General features: G+C 25.2%; 4 protein-coding genes across 12 annotated transcripts in view; 2 read left to right on the plus strand and 2 right to left on the minus strand.

Annotated features, from left to right (window-relative positions):
- LOC124429480 (SOSS complex subunit B homolog) overlaps positions 1-1,044 on the plus strand; it is a 1,850-nt gene extending 806 nt beyond the window's left edge. Inside the window, exon 2 of the mRNA XM_046974813.1 lies at positions 388-1,044. Coding sequence (XP_046830769.1) covers positions 388-636 — 249 coding nt within the window. The 3' untranslated portion in view covers positions 637-1,044. The remainder of the gene's footprint in view (positions 1-387) is intronic.
- Positions 1,045-1,738: 694 nt separating this feature from the next.
- LOC124429479 (tRNA modification GTPase MnmE) lies at positions 1,739-3,924 on the minus strand. Of its 2 annotated transcripts, none has more exons than XM_046974811.1 (4): positions 3,649-3,924; positions 3,267-3,440; positions 2,202-3,162; positions 1,739-1,995 (listed from the first exon to the last, which is right to left on the minus strand). In XM_046974811.1, exons 1-4 carry the CDS (start codon positions 3,773-3,775, stop codon positions 1,755-1,757), a joined length of 1,503 nt encoding a protein of 500 aa, XP_046830767.1. In that variant the 5' UTR covers positions 3,776-3,924; the 3' UTR covers positions 1,739-1,754. The 2 variants fall into 2 exon arrangements, with proteins under 2 accessions (XP_046830767.1, XP_046830768.1); XM_046974812.1 differs by having other exon boundaries at positions 3,843-3,917.
- Positions 3,925-4,203: 279 nt separating this feature from the next.
- On the minus strand, positions 4,204-10,400 carry LOC124429407 (solute carrier family 22 member 21-like). 3 transcript variants are annotated; one of them, XM_046974649.1, is made up of 11 exons: positions 10,257-10,400; positions 7,367-7,455; positions 6,830-6,974; positions 6,494-6,710; positions 6,293-6,399; positions 6,064-6,218; positions 5,793-5,982; positions 5,461-5,593; positions 5,058-5,373; positions 4,775-4,959; positions 4,204-4,714 (listed from the first exon to the last, which is right to left on the minus strand). In XM_046974649.1, exons 1-11 carry the CDS (start codon positions 10,268-10,270, stop codon positions 4,538-4,540), a joined length of 1,728 nt encoding a protein of 575 aa, XP_046830605.1. In that variant the 5' UTR covers positions 10,271-10,400; the 3' UTR covers positions 4,204-4,537. The 3 variants fall into 3 exon arrangements, with proteins under 3 accessions (XP_046830605.1, XP_046830606.1, XP_046830607.1); XM_046974650.1 differs by lacking the exon at positions 10,257-10,400 and adding an exon at positions 8,708-8,808; XM_046974651.1 differs by lacking the exon at positions 10,257-10,400 and adding an exon at positions 8,708-8,754 and having other exon boundaries at positions 6,830-6,984.
- On the plus strand, positions 8,864-16,790 carry LOC124429406 (probable WRKY transcription factor protein 1). Of its 6 annotated transcripts, none has more exons than XM_046974646.1 (10): positions 8,864-8,953; positions 11,705-11,824; positions 11,970-12,112; positions 12,219-12,369; positions 12,439-12,686; positions 12,777-12,837; positions 12,928-13,124; positions 13,203-14,419; positions 14,490-14,633; positions 14,727-16,790. In XM_046974646.1, exons 2-10 carry the CDS (start codon positions 11,722-11,724, stop codon positions 14,746-14,748), a joined length of 2,286 nt encoding a protein of 761 aa, XP_046830602.1. In that variant the 5' UTR covers positions 8,864-8,953; positions 11,705-11,721; the 3' UTR covers positions 14,749-16,790. The 6 variants fall into 6 exon arrangements, with proteins under 6 accessions (XP_046830602.1, XP_046830599.1, XP_046830604.1 ...); XM_046974643.1 differs by lacking the exon at positions 8,864-8,953 and adding an exon at positions 11,157-11,298; XM_046974648.1 differs by lacking the exon at positions 8,864-8,953 and adding an exon at positions 11,157-11,298 and having other exon boundaries at positions 12,931-13,124.
- Positions 16,791-17,435: the final 645 nt, after the last annotated feature.

The following is a 17,435-nucleotide window of genomic DNA, read 5'->3' on the forward strand; positions in this document are numbered from 1 at the left end:
CTATATCCTTTAAAATTATGTTTCTTGTTCATCTTTATTAGTTTTGGGAATCAATGATGTCTTTTAATAATGATATTTATTTCAGTATATGCTTTACTTTAATATTCCTTTGATTAAATGATCTTTAATCGTTTTGTAATTAAATAAATATATACAAATAACAATAATATCAACATTTTATAGATTTAGATGACAGTACTAAATATTTTATCAAAATTATGAGCGTAGCACTAATTTGAATTAATGAGGATAAAGAAGAATTAATTTACTTAAAGAGAAACTTCATATTTTATAAATAAGAAAAGACATTAAGTAAATGGAATTTATATAATGTCAGTTAATTTATATTATTATTAATAAAATATCAAATTAATGGCCATTTTACAGGCTGTACAAAGTAATGCAACAGCACCTACAACTGGTACAACTGGAAGTTCAACAACTACAAAGAGTGGAAGTATTGGTAATGGGGGAGGTGGAAATAATGGAGGTAATAATAGCGGAGGATCAGGTTTACCTGGTGGATCCGCGAGATATTCTAGCAATGAATCTTCACCAAAAACTACAGCTACCACCAAAAGTAATTCACGAGGTCGTGGTGGCTATAGAAATGGTAGTCGTATTGATCGCAGATAACATATGTGTAAGATACAATTAATCATGATGTGTTCTTATGAGGTACACAAAGACACAATACCCAACACAATTGTAATATAAAGTTTTTTCTAAGATTTCTGTATATCTGTGTATATCAGTTCTTATGAGACAATGTGACAATTATATATATATACGTTAAAATGACGTATTTAATTGTACGCATTTAAAAGCAGTTATGCCAAAATTACAATAACATTAATGCAACCTAAGTGAGATCAATAATGTATTTAAAATTATAAAGATAAAAAATCAGAATGACGACAATTGAAGCATAAGTATTTCTTCTTTATGTAGTACTTATTACATTGATTAAGCGAAATTTGTGTTCAAAAGAGATATGTGTAATTTAATTAATTATTTTATTAGAGTAAAATTTTACCACATCAACAGATTTCTTTTTATTCTTTCTATATCTGAAAACATTTTTTATACTATTATGTCCTTCAAAAAAAGAAAAAAAAAAAAAAAAAAAAGAAACAAAAGAAAAAGAAAAAAATTTACGACATCTATAATTTAATACATTGAAAACTTAGTAAATAAAATATACTTAATTTTTATTTCTAAGTAATGTTTGATTAATGATTCAAAAAGTCGAATAATTCAAGAAAAAAATGAGAAATCATAGTAATACTTTCAAATCCAAACGAGTAATATATATATATATAATTGTAATGTAATTTTAAATTTCAATTGAAAAAATTAATGAAGTTCGTTGATAATAATTTGTATAAAACATACAAAATAATTATTGTACATAGTTTTCATTATTCAACATATATTTTCTTCAAATGTTGAAATTTTTATTTAATGCATTCCAATAATTTGCAGCAACGATTAACCTCATAATTTAACAGAGTTGCCACCAAATGTAACAGAAATCCCTGTTTGATGAAAGCTATATATATATATGAAGCAAGTGTATGTATCTTGCAGTACTGCAGTTAAATATTACCGACAGCGCAAAATTTCAAATAATTTCATATATGTTATTTACTTTGTAAGATAATAATTTTTTTTGTGTATACACACGTATATAATATTATTTAAAATGAGACGATTATTTAAAATAAGAAATATAAGATAATATTCATTTTTTTTTATTTACCAATACAAAAATTTTTAAAAATGTTATTTAATATCTCATCATTATAAACATGTCCAGTTATCATTCCAAGTTCTCTCATTGCAATTCGTATTTCTTCTACAGCTATTACCATATCATAATTTTCAACAGAAATTATTTTTATGTAATTCTGAAGATTATTAAGACATCTGTATAAATGATGTCTATATCTAGTTTGACTGATTACCGGATCTTCATTGAATGTATCACGACATCTGTAAAAGTAAATGTAATGATATTGTTGCTTTTATTTATATTATAATATTTTAATGTTATAAATTATATTAACTCTTTCCCATTTTAATTTTTATAAGCATGGAGATCCTGTTGGTCAAAATTATTTTCATTCATATAATAGATGACACAATCTGAATTTCAATGGGTAAGAATTTCAAATTTTCTTATATATTTAAGTACTTACAATTTTTTACAATAATGTGTCATAATCTTTGTTATATCTAACAGACCTTCTTCTGTTATAAAGGAAGTCGCAACTACGTTTTCCTTTTTTATAATTTCCTTATTTTTTTCATTCAAAAGATCAATTTTATTTGCAACCACAATACATCTCTTTCTACATTCTTCTGTTAATATTTCATTTAAATTCATATTATTAATGTATTCCTTCATATAATCTGAATATGTCATTCCACTTTGTAGATATTCACAAGCATCTATTACTAAAATTATAAGATCTACATTTTCTGCGTATGCTTTTGCCCTAAGAATACCTTCACTTTCAACTGGATCTTTAGGACTTTTTGTGAATCCTGCAGTATCTGCTAATATTACTGGATAACCAGAAATATTTATTCTTAATTCAATAATATCTCTGGTAGTTCCCGCGATAGGAGACACAATAGCAGCATTTCTTTGAACTAAATAATTCAATATTGTACTTTTGCCTACATTTGGCTTTCCAATAATAACAGTTCTTATTCCATTTCGTAAAATTTCACCTTTTCTATTATCTGAAAGATGTTGTTCTATCCTTTTAATAAGATCATTAATAGAACAATTACAAATCTCTAAGACATTATCTTCTATATTATCTTCTTCATTAAAATCTATGTAGGCTTCTAAATTAGAAATAATATTAATGAGACTTTTTCGCCAATCTTTATAAAGTTTACTTAAATGTCCATTGGCTTGTAATAATGCTTGTTTCCTTTGTTCTTCAGTCTCTGCTTCTATTAAATCTGCTAAACCTTCTATTTCGACAAGATCTAATTTATTATTGTAAAATGCTCGTCTAGTAAATTCTCCTGGCAATGCTTGATAAAAATGTAATTTAGAAAGTGCATTCATCAATGATGTCAATATCGCTGGTCCTCCATGGACATGGAATTCAACGCAATCTTCACCTGTGAATGATTTTGGTCCTGAAACATAAGAAGGGGATATTCTTTGAAAAATATTTAATATTAAATATTGTCCAAATATTATTTACAAGAGAAGATATATATATTAAGAAGATTGAACTCACCAGGAAACCATAAACATAAACCATTATCTATTACTTCTTTTGTTTCAGGATCTAATATTTTTTTTAATACAGCTTTCCTAGGTTCTATGTTTGATATTGTCGTCATTTTATTTAAAGCTTCGCTTGCATTAACACCAGATATTCTGACAACAGCCACTCCGCATTTTCCATGACCTTATAAATAATATTTCTTTATAATATTTTTTTATTGTAAGTATCATTAAATTGTATTTATTATATCACTACAGGAAGATTATATAGAAGTTATAAATGTAAGCAAGAAAAAAATATCGATAGTTTATTATCTCATAAAATTATTTCATGCAGAAAATAAAAAAGGATAATTTAATTTAATTTTCATTATATTATAAAAATAAATAACCAGATGAGAGAGCATAAATTGTTTCATGTTTTCTTTCTGTTGTACGAAGTGTCATAGATTGTCTTATAAATAATTTAAACGAAACATTAATTTGTGAACATAGTCTTTTGCTTGACAATCGTGACATTGCAATAAATCACAGTAATTAAAACGTATTTATTAATGAATCAATCGAAGAAGTATTTTTTTCTCACAATAAATATCAGCAGATTATAAAGTACAAATTACACTCTAAATCAGTCTTGCAATGTTACTGCAAATTTTTAGTATACCGACTAATATTTTTAAGAATCAAATGTAATTTCTTTTTTATCATATGTCGATAATACAGAACTCCTTCCAAAATGTCGGTAACAAAAGAAAACAAGTATTTAAATAATTCTGTAAATTTTATTTGCTCAATTACATATATATATATATATATTTATGAAAATATTATATACTTATTACATGTGTAATTATGATTGTTATATTGAGAGTAAGTCAATTTATTATAATCTAATATAATTTATAAAAATTGTAATATTTATTGATAATAATATTCTTTATTCACAGTTCTTAATTATATTATTTCTATATTAATTATTTTATTACGTCTTATGAGGCAGTGTATGATTCTTAGATAAATAAAAATAACAATAACTATTTTATCGAATATATGTGAAATATCAATTAAATCAGAATATTAATTCTGAATCTAATTTTATGACTATTATATTATTATATAAGTAAAATATATATTATTATATAAGTAAATAAATTTAAGACATATATTTAACTATATTAAAATGTACGATTCTCTCTCTCTCTCTCTCTTTCTCTCTCTCTCTCTCTCTCTCTCTCTCTCTCTCTCTCTCTCTTTCTTAGAACATAATTTATATTTTTTATTTTAAGATGGTAATTCCTGGGAACGAGAATGAAGTTTCGTTTTACCTATATTTTCTGCTTCCCATACGGTATCAGGAAGTTTTGTTCCCAAAGTTTCAGGGAAAATAAGGGAGAAAACGCCGGCCAAAATAGCCATGCTTCCAAAGATAACCAATGGTAATTCAGGTAAAATTTGCATCTATGTAAATAAAAAACTTCCTTTTTATAATATCGATTAAAATCATACGATTTAACTTACCAAAAGTGGAGTTTGAGGTGCTAGTATGGAACCTATTCGACCTGTCATACTGCAAATCCCAAGCAATGAATGTCGCAAATTTGTTGGAAACATTTCTGCTGTGTAAAGATAGACTGTTGAGAAAGACATAGTGATGCACCATTTTCCACCCATATATAAAATTAAAGGAGTATATAACCAGCCTCCTGTAATACGATCAATTTGATTTGAAACGTCGAAAACATATATTAATTAATAATAAATATGTATATGTATTAATTATTTTATTTCAATTTTATATTACCTGACGGTAAGAATTGTATGGCGAGACAAAAAAGTCCACTGAAAATAAACGATCCAGAAAGCGTAGCTTTACGGCCGATATAATCAGTTAACAACCAGGTAAGAAAATGTGCTGGTATTTCAACAACGGCAACGAGTATAAAATTTACATATTTATCACCTGCAAATGCTACCGAATTTAAAGATAGGCCGTAATAAATAAAAGTATTTGTTAACCAACAGAACGAACAAATGAGTAAACGAATCATTATGATGGAACTGTGGAGAACTTGTTTAATTGGTCCTTTTTCATTTGTCTTTTGTTCTGATGGTTCTTTCTGAAATTAACGAGAATAATTAATTAATGTTAAATGTATCATTGATAAATCTTAACGAATCAGAGAAAATAATGAAATGTTACGTACATTTACGGGTTCGAGGACATTTAATTCCTTGAATATACGAATAGTTTCATCCGAAATCTCTAACCCATTCATTTCTGCCATTTTACGATATACTCGTTCAACTTCTTCACTTTTACCATTTGCCATTAACCATCTTGAAAATGTCATGATATTATAAAGAAAATAATATGACAACTATTTATATAATAAGTTCAATAATTTTCAATTAATGAAAATTAATGACATAAACGAAAATCGTATCAGTAAATAGATTATACAATAATATAGATAACAATTCAGCAATATGGATAACATTTCAACAATATAGATAAATAATCACTGACAACTATTACCTGATTGATTCTGGTATAGTATAAGGAAGGAATATGGCTAACAAAGCTGGACCATAAACAACACGTAAAAGCGTACGCCAAGATCTCAACCACATAGCAATTAAACCTAAAATTATTTCACCGAGAGCAAACATGCAATTTGTTATGGTGTTCCCTAAGACTCTATTTTTAGCTCCGGTTAATTCCATTCCTAGAAACATGGAAAATATAAAATATTCCTTTAGTTTATCGATTAAATCTCCAAGTTTTAATTATTCTTCATTAAAAATACCTAAGATAAAACCAGCGCTATAAATTCCAGCTCCTGCAACGGCATCCATAAATTCGAATCCAAGGAACATCCAATAATTAACAGAAAATGAATGAATCAAACCGCTAATTCCACTGATGAAAGTTGCACCGGTTAATATCGTTCGTCTTCCATATCTAACACAAATATAATTTTATTATAATTCATTCGATTTTTGATAAGTCGATGAATTAAGTCGTTTGATCTTAACTTATCAGAAATATATCCAGCGAAGATCAGGCCAACTAATTGTCCGACGTTGTTAATCGTACCGACTAAAGTCAATCTCCATCGATTATTATCACAAGTGAAGTCCCACTATTAAAAAAATACATATATATATATATATATAATAAAATATAATGCTGATTAATAAAATGCAATGCTTATGATGCTAGAAAATGTGATTCACCTCGTTAAGTATAGTACGTTCATTGGGATCATAGAACCATGCATCACAATTTTGAGTGATATTTTTAAAGGAAACAGATGAACACGTTCCAGGATTTTCTTTTACAGCGTAACGTGTACATGTCGCCAATGTACCATCTATCTTCGGAGCAGAGTCTAAAATCCATGGTGGACTGAACACAGTGTCGGAAGAATTTTCACATTCCGGAACGAGACATCTGAACTTAAAAAAATTGATAACTCTTGATAAATACATTTATTGATGTTTTACATTAGAGAGAGAAAAAAAAAACAAGGGAAAAAAAAGAAAAAAAGAAGTTTACTTTAAAGAATATACCTGTATTTAACTTCACCTGCTGTGAAAACATATAATAACGCAAAACCAGCTGAGAATAATAATGGTATACTGAGTATTGCATACATCATCATTTGATAAACTCCAAAACGATCCAGATCTTGCGTCCTTGGTGTTTCGTTCTTTCCTAAGAACAACTTCAATTATGTTTGAGGATTCATTATATTTATGCCATAACGAACGAGATACACGATTCTATCTTATTTTTTAATATTACGTATTAAATACTTATTGGCTATTATTATATGTTTTCGTAACGAACTAGTAAATAAATTATTATTCATTTACGTAAATAGAAATGATCTATGCAAAAAACAAATCTTATAAACACGATCGAGAAATAACGATTAGCCTTAATTACATTCATGTTAAATCAATCTACAAACCGTAACGATTACATTCTGATATTCTAATCCATTAATCTATTAAATCTTAACATAACAATGTTATATAATTAGTTCGATATATTCAATGAAATATCGTTTGATTAATATTATTTCGTTGAAAATTCATTGATACCTTTGAAAATATCCTTTTTCATGATCGATAATGAATCAGGTTTGCTCGTGTAGAACCCTTGAACACTCATTTCATTCATCGAATACAACCTGTAAATTATATTTTCAAATGACTCTCTTGTTGACACAAACATCTTTTTTTTTTTTTTTTTTTTTTGATTTATTGGTTTATTGTAATCGTAGATTTGTTGCGCAATCGTTAATCGTAAATTCTTTCGAGAGATTTCGACATTTGGATTGGAATTATTTAAAAATAATTTGTCTATAAACAATGGCGTAGAAAGAAGAAGTAAATATATTTATTTTTCAAAAATAATTTTCTTTGGATATGTGATTTTTAAATTTTAAAAACAACGTATAACAATATATGTTCTTTAATATTATCAATGATTTATGTTAAATCACTTTCTATATCATCGACTGATATTTAGATCATCGAAACATTTATTTTTTTAATTATTCTTAATAATTTTTAAAATCGAATTATTTTAATTATTCCTATTCATTCTTAAAATCGAAAATAATTCAAATCATTCAATTATACTTTGAAATTAGTTTGCGGAACTTCGTTTCGATCGATCTAAAAGAAATTAATTTGAAATTCATTTAAATAAAATCGGTTAGGTGTTCGATTGAAATGAAAAACGATGTCAACATTTTCATCACTTTCTTATATATTTTCTTCTATTTCTCTAAAAAAAAAAAAAAAAAGAAAAAAAAAATAGATTACACGCGTAAAATGTATATTATACAATAAATAATAATGTATATCATATAAATTGCTATCTTTGAATTTTTTTATTTTTTTATTTTTTCCAAAATAATAAAACGATAATAGCTTTTGCTTATCTATACTCCATTATATTTGCTTATCTTTAATTGCATACAATTATATTTCTAAGTTTATAATATATAAATTTTTATTAAGAACGAAACGAAAATTCTTATATCTAAATATTATTTTATAAATGAAAGAAAATCAAATGACCTATAAAATCTTTTCAATTTCTTTACATTTCTCGAAACTCGAACCATCATCAAGTATAGTCCATGTAAATATTATAAATTTGTCAGATTATTTTTCAAATATAATAAATGCAATATACAGAGAATTATAATTTAATAAAAAAATCAACTTGAATATTTATAATTAATATTGTGAAATTTAATTGAATTTTATATATATATATATATATATATATATATATATATATATATAAAATTCATACATATATATATATAAAATAAATACATATATATACATATATATATATATATATATATATATATATATATATTTATTTATGCACCATTTATTAACAATATATATATATGTACTAACTTCGTTGCACTTTCACGATCCACGAAGATTCTTCCTGCTCTTTAGACACTGCCGTTTTTCGTTACAAGTGCATTCCACTTCTGTGCCGTTAACACTGTCAGTTTCAAAGAGAAAGGGTAAAGAAAAGTAGTGGGGGAGGAAGGGTGGTGGTAACGGTGCGAACACCATCCTTGTCCGATTTGCAACCTCTCTAGTCCAAACCTGCCTTCACCTTGGCAAAATATACACCAATATCGCATGGAATACGTATGTATATAAAAACGAATGTGACAAAAAATCTTGTTTATCTTCCATCTTTTTATTTTTTTTTTTTCTTTTCAATTTATTTTTTGTGTAGACTATTTTTCATTTGGACAAAAAAATAAGGTAAAAAATGATTGTAAAGAATCTGATTAAGAATATATATATATATATATATATATATATATATATATATATTTTCTTATGGATTACCTATAACATCAAGTTGAGAACCACTAACTTGATATAGCGTACCAAACGATTCCGCCTACGGAACTGATACGACTATAAGTTTTTCGACAACGAAATAAGAGAGGTTATATTTCGTTACTCCAAAAATATTTATATAAAAAATGAAATTAATATTTATTTTAACCAATGAGCCCATAGAAAAGAATCTTTAGACAGACCCGATATAACTGGTTTTAACTAGATTAAATGAAGGATATTTCTTTACATATCCAATGAAACAGAAAGAGAGAGAGAGAGAGAGAGACAGAGAGAACACGATTTGTCCGACATACGAACAAAGAATACATATGAGAGAATCTTAAAATAAATATTGTGACAGTGCAAGACTGAAGTTAAATAAATTAAAAGAAAAGAGATTTTTCGAATCGTTGAAAAAAAATATCTACTTCAAATTTAACATTGATCGATCTATAATCAGCATCAATTTTTAATCAGCATGTAATATATTAGTATCCATTATAATATAGAGAAGAAGAAATATCTTGTTTCTTTTTTCTTATAGATAAAATAGTTTAAATGGATTTTCCTTATAGATAAAGAAATTTTATCGATATTTATTTGATAAGTATTGAGACTCAATTATACAGGTGGAAAAATCTGTTATTTCGAATAACCGATAGTTCTTTATCGATATATCGACTATCGTTCTTAAAATCGAATTTAATATATATATATATATATATATATATATATATATATATATATATATATATATAAATAATGAAGAAATATTTCTTTTTACGATATTTAATTAATCGTTTTTATAAATTGATCGAATTATTAAACTTTGATTTCTATCTATCTTTTCTTTTAGCAATAAAGAATAAAAAACAGAATAAAAGATTGTTTAAGCTATTTCATAAAGTCTCAATAATATTTCCGATTATAAACAAATCCATAAGAATTCTTTAATAATCGAATCGATATTCGATTAATATATTTGAGAATAATCGAAAAAAAGCAAATATGGCGAGAAAACAAAAGATATAAATGAAAGAACACGTTAAAATTCAAATCATTATATTGTAATGATAAAAAGTTCATAAACAAAACTGACCTTTCACTTTCCATTATGCGAAGAATATAAAAACTGAAAGTCACTCAAAAAAAAAAAAAAAGAAATGATCGATATCGCGACGATCGAAAGTTATAAGCGCGAAAAATAGTGATACAACGATGTGAATTTCGTACCAAACGTTCCAACTTTAAACTTTTCTTTGTTATAATATAGAATACTTTTCTATATCCAAATATATACGTATATATATATATATATATATATATATATGGATGGGCCAAAATCATTAACAACTTCGATGATTAGTCATACAGTAACAGAAGTTCATACTTTAAATATGAGTAGGAGGAGATGACTGACAGTAGTAAGCCACGCAAGTGAAAAAAGATACGCGAAAGGTCAATGATTGTAAAACGATCAGATTTTTATCTATAATTATCATAAAAGTTCTTTTGGCAAAAGTTATCGATAAAGAATTTTTTTTTTTTTTTTTTTTTTTCTTTATTCTACAATACAAAGAAATTAATTTAATATTACCATCTATACAGTTACAATGTATTTTATTTCTTTTATTTTTCTCTATATTTCAAAGACAAAAAATGTGAAAATGAAAGATTAATTATGTTTCCGTTTTCTTTTCTTTTTCTTTCTTTTGTAAAGATATAAATTTTGCTTGATTCTATTCTATAGATTATGATTGTAATATTACGTATGTCAAGTGCCTAAGTAAGTTAATGTTTTAATTAGTAAATCAAGAATAATTTTATACCTAATCAAAAAAAAAAAAAAACAATGACACGGAACCGTTGAATTTATCATAAGAGTTAATAACTTCTTTTAATTTTTAATAATGGTTCTTTTTTTATTGGTCAATGTTTTTTTATACGTGACCACTAGATAGCGCTGTCGTAAAAAATAATCGGATATTCGTTCTCCTTTCTCATAACCTATTTTCTAGGACGTTTTCAATGGCGATAATGTTTCTCTTGTATCAATTACTAAGCTTTTTTGAGACAGTACTTCGAAGTATCAAAGTTAAAAAATATACGATGAGAGATTTTTAATTCAATTTCTTTCAAATGTAATATTAATAAAAATATTTCCATAGTGTAATATTAAATGTGCAGTAGTTTTGTAATACTTCTTTTGATTTAGCCAGTAATTAAACATTTATATATTTCCGTTATATTTTAACTTATTTTCATCATTTTATAACATACGTTAAATTTATAAAATTTTTCAATTATATAATATTTCTTTTTATATATTTTTTACAGTTACAATAATCGTGTGTTCATTAAACTGAATAATGTTTTCATATAATTAACTATACCATAGTATTATACTTTTTGAATTATTATTACAATTTTTATTCTGATCAGCATGTAAAAGTATATATTTCATATAATTTGATATGATCTTATTGTAAATAATGAAATAATTATATATTCATAATAACTTATATTTCTTATTTTATTGAAATTTAGAGAAACAGAGACAAATAATGTCACAAATAACGAGACATAGAAGATTCAAAAGAGCCACTGTGCTCATTAAAAGAACACAGTGTTTAGGGAGATATCAAAGGATTAGAGGCTGTATGTCCTGTGAGTATTTCGGTTATAAAATAAAATGAGAAGCAACAAATGTTTTCATATATTCCATATATTCCATATATTCATATATATATATATATATATATATATGTATATATACTTTAATTATCATGATATAAATATTATTTCTTCATAGCATATGAAAAGTTAAGAAGTAATAATAGTTCATTGGCAAAGGCACTCTCTAAGCAAAAACAAAAAGGACAACTTCTATTTTCACAAAATGTTGCTTTATTAGCAGAAGTTCAAGACTTGAGTTCAGCTTGTAATAAACGTGATGTAAGTAAAATATATAAGTAATATATTTATGACAAAAAAATATTAAGCTTATATTTTAATGTGTTTACTTTAATTACATAAGTTTTCTTTTCTTTTTTTTTTTCAGAATACAATTTTAAAAGTATTACAAAATGCTAAAGAAATGCTAAAAATGTTAGTTACGATGACTAAATTTGTAACAAGTACTATTGCTTCCTGCCAAGAATTTACATCTTCCTCTAATATGAACATACGAATGTCTTGTAATCCACTTTCTAGTAAGATAATTTTATATTGAATTTATATTATATAAGTTAATTATTATTTATAAAATAATGATTTTAAAGAAGGAGATAACAGAAGGCTATCGTCTAAATCTCCTACTAGAGGAATAGTTAAACCGATGGTAAGTGGGCATACAATAACAAAGCCCACTATTAACTTGAGTCGAGTAAACATGCAACATTTTAATAATCCAACGACGACCTTGAGTACTATAGAAGAAGTATCAACGCCAGTAATATTATCTGAAAATTCCAATGTAAATGATGATAATTCCCCACGTTCTATTCCCGTTGATACACAAACAAGAAATGCACGTATAAAAACAAATTTAATTAATGAATATTTAATACTAATTTAATAAATATAAAATAAATTATTAATACAGAATTTATTATTTTAGAATGGTGGTCGTATCTGTAGAATGCCAGAAAGATTAAATGTTACTTCATCTAGAGCTAGTGGTATGAAATATTATGCGAAGTAATATATTGATACATTGTAAATTCATGTAATGTAAATTAAAAACGAACTATTTCATTTGATATTCCTAGAAGGAGATGAACGACGATTAAGTAAACGAAAAAGTAAATATTCTATGCAGTTATCCGAGGGACGTTCGAGATCAAGATCTAATAGATTATCAGAATCAAATAATACAGAATGCACAAATTTAGTAGGAAGTCCTCGTGTTAAATTGAATGACGTTTCCAAATTGTTACAGAATTGCCAAACTATTAATATTCGAAGGGTTTGTTTTTCTCTTCTTATATTCAACTTTTATATTATTTATATTTCTTCTTTAATTAAATTTCTTTATTTTTAATAGCTGGGTTCAATTAAAGATAAAGTCGTTAATGAAAACATAGAAATTAATGATTCAACAAATAATATATCTAATAAAAAAGATAAGGATGATAACGTTATTTCAGAAACGCAATTATCAATAGATATTTCTGAAGGAACTGATACAGAAGAAAATAATGATGAATCTATACAAAATAGTAGAAAAAACTTTAAAAATGAACAGCCTAAACTTGATGTACAAACAAATAGCAGAGATAATCATAATGATGCATCTACTAATGATGATCCGCTTGAAGGCCCAAGTTGGTTATTGAACGATTATCAAAAACTTTCTTCCTCAACAAATTCAAATATGGAAAGTAATAAAGTAAAGAATTTTAATAATAAAAGTGACAGTGCACATGAATGTACTACAAAAACTTCCATGCTACATACAATGCAATATAATAATAATAATAATAATAATAATAATAATAATAATAATAATAATAATAATAATAATAATAATAATAATAATAGTGATAATTATCAAGAAGATAATAAAGAGTCTGATAGTTTATATACTAAAAAAAATAGATTTAAATGTCATACTTCGGAAAAACGAAGCGTTTTAAATAACTTTCAAGAGAATAATCTTGAAGCGGAAGGGGATGTTACAATAAATAATCAAGGATTTGTGACACGACAACGTGGAAATTCTACCGAAACTATGGATGATGATCTTGACGAATTTACTTTAATGTTTATGCGACGAAATATTAATAATGTACCTTTTGATATAAATGATTTACGATTACCTGTTTTAGAAGATTCCGTTGTAAAGTCCATAGTAACAAAAGAACCGGAACCTGAAATAACGACTACTTTACAGAAATTAACACAAAGTTGTGAAATTCCATCTACCAATAATGATATTAAAGATGATTCATTATTTGATCAACTTACAGTTAAACTGCCTCAGCTTTCAAATACCACAATTGATTGTACAATACCAATGATAGATATATCATTGGATACACATCAACAGAAAAAATTAAAAAATATAAATAAATCATTCGAAGCAGATAATTCTGAAAGTATAACTTTACGAAAGAAAAAAGTTCAAAGTCAGAATAAATCTACAAGTGACAAAGATCCAAGTGCTGTTAAAGTTGTCTTACAAAAACTTAATGATTCTGATGTTAAATTGCAGGCAGTTCCCTTCGAAGCAACATTTTTACAGAATTCTAACTCTTTCTCGTATGTATAATTATCTATAAATAATTATATTTATATTTATTTAAGAAACATTAATTTTATTTTTAAACAGAAAAAAGATTCTTTATTCTCCACCGCTTGAAAATTCTAGTGATTCTGAAAGTAGCACAATGAGTTTAAACATTGAGAATAGTTCACCGAGACGTCCTAAAAGACAGAAGGCACCACAAAATTTGAAAGAACCAAATTTACGAAAGTAAGTAATGCATCATTTTAAAAAATAAAACAAATTAATTATATTACTTTGTTTTGTTTAATAATAAATATCCACATCTTTGTTTTGTTGTAGAAAGCTAAGGAGATTTAAATGAATATAGAAAAAAAAATATATATTTAAGAGAATATTTAAAGCAAAGTACATAATGGGTACATTGCAATGTAAATAAATATTCTATATATAGCAGCACATTTAATTAGTTTTGTTACAAATATGAATCAACGGTATCATGCTCCTATTTTTTCAATGAGATCTGTTAAAACTTAGTCTCGCGTGTAATTTATGTTAAGCCAATTAGATCTATCCAATCACTGTGGTAGAATAGATACTATATTTTAAAGTTTCTTAACCATAATTCTTCCATAAGATTTTTAAATTACTTATATTAAGATTTTGTACCAATTTTGACACCTATTCATTCCGAAATTAATCACACCCGTCGAAAGCGGTCTTAATATTAATAAGCAACAAATAAATTTTTGTTTGACTTGAACTAAATAAATCTTAAATGATATAATTTTGTTCACAAAATATATATGTACAAATGTCAATTGATTTGAAATAATTAAAAATGCATCTGTGATGCTATTAGCTGTGGAGGACCAAGTCCATAATATAATAGTTCGTTATTTTTCTAAAAGAAATGACTTTAAAAAAAAAAAAAAAAGAAAAAAAAAAGAAAGAAAAGAAAAAAAATTGTTTGAATATATTTAAAGAAAGAAATTATTATAATTACTATAGGAATTAACCTGTGGAAATTATTTAATTTTTGATAAATGTATTTAAACAGTTACTGAAAACTACAATAGCAATAAAATTAAAAAATAAAAATATCCTTATAAGATTAAAGTCATATATGTCGCTTTTTATATGTACTGAACATTGAATCAAATGAATATAATACAGTAATTTTTATAATTCTTCCACTTTAATAAATGTCCATATAAAATATTGAAACTGTTAGAAAATAAATTCTATGCTTTGATAAACAATAGAGATACTTAATGTGAATGTAAAGAAGATATTTGCAAAGAACACATTTATAGAACTAATTAATATAAGAATGAAATATTCTTATAACCTGTAAAGATATCTTTTATTTAATGTGTTCTCTATAACCTTTTAGTATAACTTGATGCATAAGAAACATATCATACGACTGCATAATTTTATATAACAATGATATGGCATCTCGTATAAATAAATATATAAGTAATATAAAGATAAAGTTAATTTGTTATTATCATGCATATAAAAACATAATTTGTAAATATAATGTGAATTCATAAGATATACATTGTTTAAGAAACTACAAGTTTATTAATTATTAACAATAAACGAGACTTACAACGATGTATTTCGCGTTTAGAGAACACCATATATAGATTACTGTATATTTATTCAGCTGATGAAGACAGACAGTTTTTCTGAAAGAAATCTCATTTAATTATATTTTTAACTTATCGTAATATTGCAGTACTCTTATTTCACTATTCATTCATTGTATCAAGAAATATCCTATCAATTTTCCAAGATACATATGACGGATTTCAACGACTTTGATTTCGTGTGTATAAACACAAAATATCGTATTAGTGACGATTTAAAATATAGAACTACACCTCCATACTTAATATGAACCATTATATTCTGGACATGCGCGTTAGATTTTTTTCCTCATTTTCTAATCAAAATTGATAATTCTTTTTTTTTTTTTTTCTAATTCGAAGATCGCAGTTTATTATTAACAGTAAAAGATTTTTTTTATTTTTTCATTCGAAATAATACGACATTTTTCCAATTTAAAGTTTTATATAGTTACCCATTCCACAGAATGTTAAATCTTAAATCACGTCGACAAACTTCCGGTAAAATATTAGATACATTAAAATTTTGAAAATATTTCTTAATAATTAAAAGTAAATAAAATTCGTTTTATCAAGATATATTGGTCGCGAATCAATTTCAATTGGAAGAACTTTTAAAATTTTGATCCATTCATTAATATTAATTGAAAAATTTTCAGATTTAAGCATTCCCTAGAGAAACAAATTTATGAGCACATATTACATATAGAAAAATATACTTGAAGCATGTTTCCTTTTTTTTTTTTTTTTCATTTTTTTTACTTCTTTTGGCAAAAGATCGCCTGCTGTTCTATTTACATTTACTAAATAATTCGTATAATTGCTATCTCACAAAAATCTCAAATTATCGCCAAAACGTGTATATATACACTGTGTTAATATAAAAACGATAAACATTATATATTTATCGTAATAGAAAAATCAATTGTACAATAATATGAAAATGATTATCGCATATATAGTTCATTGAAAATAAAAATGATGAAAGAATGATTAGGGCAATGTGAGATTTTTTATCCTACGTTGTCATATGATATAAGAGAAATATTTCTATCTCAATGTTATTATATTATATGATATATTGGCCGTTGTGTTTATTCTTTTCTCTTTAGTATGATATTATATAATTATAATACTTTTCTCTTTTTTTTTTTTTCTTTTCTTATATCATATCAATAATATACGATAAAATTGCACAGCCCTAAACATAATTAAAATATCACAACTTATTCATGTTTATTAATTATTTATGCATTTCATTCTCTTTGAGAATCTTTTATTTATTTCATGGAATATATAACAATTCAATTTTTTTTTATATATATATATATTGAAGTGTATATATTCCAGTGAAGTTGTATCTAATATTTAAATAGAACATTTTCAATGGATTTTTTGTTATTTTCAACTCTAA

This window comes from Vespa crabro, chromosome 15, assembly GCF_910589235.1.
Source record: "Vespa crabro chromosome 15, iyVesCrab1.2, whole genome shotgun sequence".
NCBI lineage: Eukaryota > Metazoa > Arthropoda > Insecta > Hymenoptera > Vespidae > Vespa > Vespa crabro.